Raw genomic sequence first — 5,325 nt, forward strand, 5'->3', positions numbered from 1 at the left:
GCTTTCCTTATTCTTTCCCCCCTCCTCTCTCTTGTTTTTAAGTGGTTTGGGAAAGCGACTGACAATCAATGTGGGTAAGGGGCCTCCTGAACATCTGTGTGCTGTGAGATCTCTGTGCTCACTCTTTCCCACCCATAACAATGGGTGTGATGAGGCTGAAGATGCTGTTTCCCTCCCCTTAGCCCTTAGGTCTCATCAGTGGGATTGAGCAGTAATGTAGTTGCACTTGACGGGGAACGTTTCATCTCCTCTAGTGCCAGTTTGCTGGGCTTAATCTCAAATGCACCTTTTACAGTCAAAGTGCCTTCTCTGCCCTAAGTCTCACTCAGCCACTTAAGCTGGTGCTGTGAAGATATCCTTCCAGCAGCAAGAGGATGGGGACGATGCAAGGGAGAATCCCTGTCGAGCTCAGGGCCTTTGGCAGAAGTTGTTTGCAGTGCCTGGAATAATTTCTGCAGCCGTGTGGCTTGCACAGATAATAGCAGCCAGCAGCTGAACAACAAAGGTGTTGCAGATACAGAACGCACTCAGCAGCTTGACAGAAGTTTTGCATAGCAACAGACTTGGGGTACTTTTGCTGCTGCTTCGGCCTTTTGTATTTCAGATCAGATTTGCTGCAAAGAGAGATGGAAAACAGCTTTGATCCAGCTGGGAGGATGCATAAGATGAGCAGTGTTTGCAGCTTCTACTTTTGCAGGGTTGGTTGTGCCTGGGACAGCACAAGTGGGATGGCATTAATGTGCAGGTAGGGGTTAAAGGCAAGTACAGCTCTGCTGCTGCTGCATCCATGAAGGGGGGGGAGCAGGGAGTAAATGTTACACACCGACACCTTGCATTGTATAAAACATAATTTAATACATACATGGTACTTGTGTACAATCCTGTCTCACGTCCATGTGCTTGAATATACGGAATTTAACTGTAAGCCGCCTTCGTCATGAAGGCTGTTGTTAACCACTGTCAGAAGATCCCTGGGTTAAATAAAAAGAGAGTGTGAGCAACTGGCCTGTGTCTTAATACTGACACCTTGGAAGATGAGGAGGGTAGAGCTGTCAGAAGGTGGAACTTCTGCCACTTCAGCAACAGTTGGCCTGGGAGCAATGGGAAGGACATTGAGGGCAGCGTGATGCTGTGCTCGGGGTGAGTTTGCTCTCCTTTCCAGGTTAAGGATGAGTGATTGGGGTTTTCTTTTAAGCACCTTCTTGGAGAGGAAAAACGGCAATAGGATGGCTTTAATTTCCTGTTGGAAGTCGAGCAATGCTCAGCTCAGGTGAGGAGCGGGGGTGGATGGATGTGCTGTCAGCAGGAGGCAGCATTTCACACCTTCTGTGCTGAATCCACAACCAAAATGCTTCGAGCAGGTGGAACAAGGTTAATTTTAATCTGCTTTGATATGTCCTTACCCTCCCAAACCCAGCTCCTCTTAGGAATAACTATGAAGAGAGCCCTTTATTCCCCAAAGGAGCTGGAAGGAGCTACAGCCGCTGTCACCAGGTATCCAGCCTGTGGGCAAACAGCCCAAGAAGTTTAGCAGTCACATATCACACCTTTGCAGCAGCTTTGAAGGCTCAGATCTCCATGGAGTTTGGCAGCAGGAAACTGAGGCAGCTCCTGGGAGCATAAATGGGCCACTGGAAGTGAGTGTATGCATCCAAGTGTGGGCACAGAATGGGAGTGGGGACCACGGGATCCACAAGAACACCAAGGGATGCTCTTGGGGGGTGTGCCAATGTTATGCTACAGGTAAGGGAGCTGTGTCACAGGTGTGGCTGCTGTGGTGTGTTTTGAGGGGAGATATTCTGGCCTGCTCATTGCAACAGTCCTCGTGAAGCAGCGGAGGTTCCCTGTCTTCAATGCACACTGCACCGGCCATAGGATGATGCAGAAGAGGATGATGATGAGAGCAGAGAGCAGGACGATGCGCTTCCAATCGTCGCACATATCACAGCGGGACAGCCTCCCCACCAGCCCCGTCGGGGGGACCTCTGGGCTTTCAGGTTTGCTCATGGCAACGTCAATGGAGATGCACGAGTCTGGGTTCTCAGGGTCATCCGAGGCCTCCCGACAGCACAGCTTGGTGCCTTCCATCCAGAGCACCTTCTCCTGTTGGAGCTCAGGGGGCAGAGTGGCCAGCAGCTCCTTGCTGGTCTCCAGGGCTGGGGCACCTTCCAGTGGGATGCTGGTCAGCTGCCTGCAGAAGGGGCAGGGGAGCTGGTCCTCGGGGTGGTTGGGGGGCAGCCCTTTGCTCAGGCGGGCCACACATTCCAGGCAGAAAACATGTGAGCATTGGAGGAGTTTGGGGGTCTTAAAGGTGTTGTCGTATGTGTTGAAGCAGATGGAGCATTCGACGGGAGAGGCTGGCTTTGGGGATGTTGGGTTTGGTGAGCCTGGTTTGTCGGTTGGAGATCTTGCTTTCCTCTTGCTGTCCACTGGTGATGTGATAACGATAGGGCTGATGGGAATAGGGATTTCATGTGGAGATGCAGGGACCGGGCTGGTGGGAGAGTCCGGTGTGCTGGAGTGCCATAGGTGGGTGAAACACGACATGATGGAGCCCGAGGAGATGAATAGAGCCCTGGGAGACTCTGCAAGAGAAGGACAAGCACAGCTTTAGCTTTAAACAGTGCGAAGACATCCATCACCAGACCTATCTTTAACCCCACAAGAGGACTGAAGAGCAAGCTCACGGCTTGCGATGCCTCCAGAGGCTGGAAGACCACTGCTAGAGCTGCCTGTTAGAAGCTGCATGATGGAGATGAAGATAACCAACCTGCAAAGCAAGCAGCCACCAGAGATCCACCATCCAGAGATCCGCCATCCAGCCAAAGCCTTTCCACCACAGTCACCCTGGCACTAAAGATGGCTTCAGCCTTCAGCAAACATAAAGGACCTACCCTGGGTGGTGCTGCCCAATACCTGAGCAGGGAGCAGAGCAGAGGATTCCATGGGGTCAAGCAGGGACCTCCCTATAGCAGTCTATTGGGCTGGGAGGTACTCAGATACTATGGTGAGGCCTAAGAGACAGATAACACTGTTCAGTGGCAGAGCAGCAGCGGGGTGAAACTCTTCTGGGACTGCCAGGCTGCACCAATGGGGCTGTGGGTGCACAGTGGGATCTGAATGCTTCCATGCAGCAGCTGGACCGAGGGAGGGAAGAAATGCTCCTATCTCGCTAAGTTTATCTTGTCACCGTGACACAGCAAGAACCCAGTTGTTGGAGGAAATGGCTTTTGTGCCAGAGCAAGGGGGAATTCGCCAGCGTTTCCTTATTGCTCCGCTTTCCCCAGGAAAGCACAGCTCTTCCCTATTCTCAGCACTGGAGGAGAGCCAGCTCAGCCCAAGCCTTGCTGTGTGCTGCCATCTGCTTTCTCTCTGAGTGCAAGCAGAGCCCTGAGCTAAGCGGCTGATACGGCAGCTCCAGTTAATTGATTTACAACCGAGTTCCTTCAGCCTTCCAGCAATCTGGGTATTACCTTGAATTCCGGTTATCTGGGGCTGGAAACACAGCTCTGAGCACACTCTGATACCAGGTGTGTGTCTTTCTAGATACAGAGTGCTTATCCCCGAAAGCAAGTGTTTGGCTGGAGGAAGTTCTCAGCGCTGGCCACGCTGCTGTGTGCCCGGGGAACATTTTTGGAGGGCGTATCACTGAACTGGCTGGGCTTGATTCTTTGTGCTGGGAGATTTACCAGTGACAAGTCAGAAATGTGCTGTAATTATAGGCCTGCAGTCCATCCTGCAGTGGCTCAGCAACTCGGGCTGCAGCAGACTCCGTGTCTTAGCAAGAAGGCTGATGTAAGGGATGGGAACTGCCTATTCCTAAGGTTGCACAGGAATATCTCCATTATGCATGAACATAATCTCTCATCGTGGCTAGCACTGCCACAACCAAAACCAATGTTAAGCTCCCAGACTGTGCCTATGGGAGGAAACTTTGCTGTCGATGCAAAGTGTTGGCTTAAATACTTCCTTTATTGCTTCTCTCGCACTCAACAGAGCCTCTCCTCAAGTTAATCTTTAGTCCGCGCTTTTTTATCTGTGCTTTTCAGCAAGTTGTAATATTTGTTGTCTGTCTCTTTCCCTGGCTGCAGCTCAGCCTGCATATTTTAGCACTATCTGGCAGATGCTGATGAGTTACAGAGTTAGAAATCCAAGCCCGGCTGGCACAAAGGCACAGGAAAGCCCTCACTCCGTTGTTTTCTTTTTGCTGTTCATTTTCTTTTTGATCCTCTTTTTGCTTTTACCAGATCCTCTCTTTAGCAGATCCCCACCCCATGAATGTCCGTTCTATAACCTATCTGAAGAAGATCACACAATGGCAGACTGGCTGAGGCTGGCAGATGCCACCATTGCATTTCCCAACCTTACTTTTGTTTTGGTAGCAAATTTCTCTCACTACGTGTGGTTACTTTAACACAAACAATTCAGACCCCTGCAGTCACAGCACTCCTCCTCAGCCCATGCAGCTGTTTCCACCACTGCCAACCAGAACTTTGGAGCACCACAACTAAACCATCCCACAACAGAGCCCAGCCGTCCCACTGGCACGTGTCCACCCAGCATCAAATCTAGTAAGTTAAGTACTTTTTGCTTCCCTCTAGTGCACCAAGTAAAGTTACTTTTTGATTCCCGATGACTTCTAGAAAGCTTTTTCCCACCCCCATAAAACCAGACCTAAGAGCCCCTGCAGCTCAGCACCAGCCCTACAACACTACATCCATCATAGCTGTGCCTTGGAGCAGACATCAAGGCGATGAGCAGCAGGTTAAATGCTATAAATACCTGTTCAAAGAGCAGCGTAGAAGGAGAAAAGCATGTTCTGGGCTCTTGATTGTTATCCCAAAGAGTCTTCTCTCCAGCTAGGCTCTGTATCTCCCAACCTTCTCCTGTTGCATGGGCTTCCTTTGGGTTTGAGCTGCTCTGCACAAGTGGCCGCGCGGCCGCACGCCGCAGCCTCTTATACCTTCCTGGCTGCAGGTGAGTTCCCTGCTCCGCCCGCCCTGCCCACAGCCATGCGTCACCCATTGGCTCCCAGCACTCTCCCACTGCATCCAGCTCCTGGGAAGCCCTGATAAGAGGTGACGGCACGAGGAGGGCGAGTGGGAGGTGTTGGTTTGGTCATCTCCTCCGTATGGGGGAACACCTTCCTCTTCCCAGCGAGTTCCTATAGTTCTTCACCCAGATTGGACCTTTTAAAATAGTTCTTTGTAATGTCATCTTGGTTTTGGTGCGTTAACTCTGTCTGCTTCCATCTCCTATAGGCTTCTTGGAAATAATATTGCATGGGATGCAAGAGGAGGGATTTCAATCTTAGCGGCTTTTGGC

General features: G+C 51.1%; 1 protein-coding gene across 2 annotated transcripts; it reads right to left on the reverse strand.

The window, feature by feature from the left end:
• Positions 1 to 835: 835 nt before the first annotated feature.
• Positions 836 to 4,933, reverse strand: RNF223 (ring finger protein 223). Of its 2 annotated transcripts, none has more exons than XM_015882800.3 (2): positions 4,783 to 4,933; positions 836 to 2,585 (listed from the first exon to the last, which is right to left on the reverse strand). In XM_015882800.3, exon 2 carries the CDS (start codon positions 2,545 to 2,547, stop codon positions 1,738 to 1,740), a length of 810 nt encoding a protein of 269 aa, XP_015738286.1. In that variant the 5' UTR covers positions 2,548 to 2,585; positions 4,783 to 4,933; the 3' UTR covers positions 836 to 1,737. The 2 variants fall into 2 exon arrangements, with proteins under 2 accessions (XP_015738286.1, XP_085365952.1); XM_085509826.1 differs by lacking the exon at positions 4,783 to 4,933 and adding an exon at positions 2,895 to 3,067 and having other exon boundaries at positions 1,594 to 2,585.
• Positions 4,934 to 5,325: the final 392 nt, after the last annotated feature.

This window comes from Coturnix japonica, chromosome 9 (genome assembly GCF_054131305.1).
Source record: "Coturnix japonica strain WE chromosome 9, WE-NBRP24, whole genome shotgun sequence".
Lineage (NCBI taxonomy): Eukaryota > Metazoa > Chordata > Aves > Galliformes > Phasianidae > Coturnix > Coturnix japonica.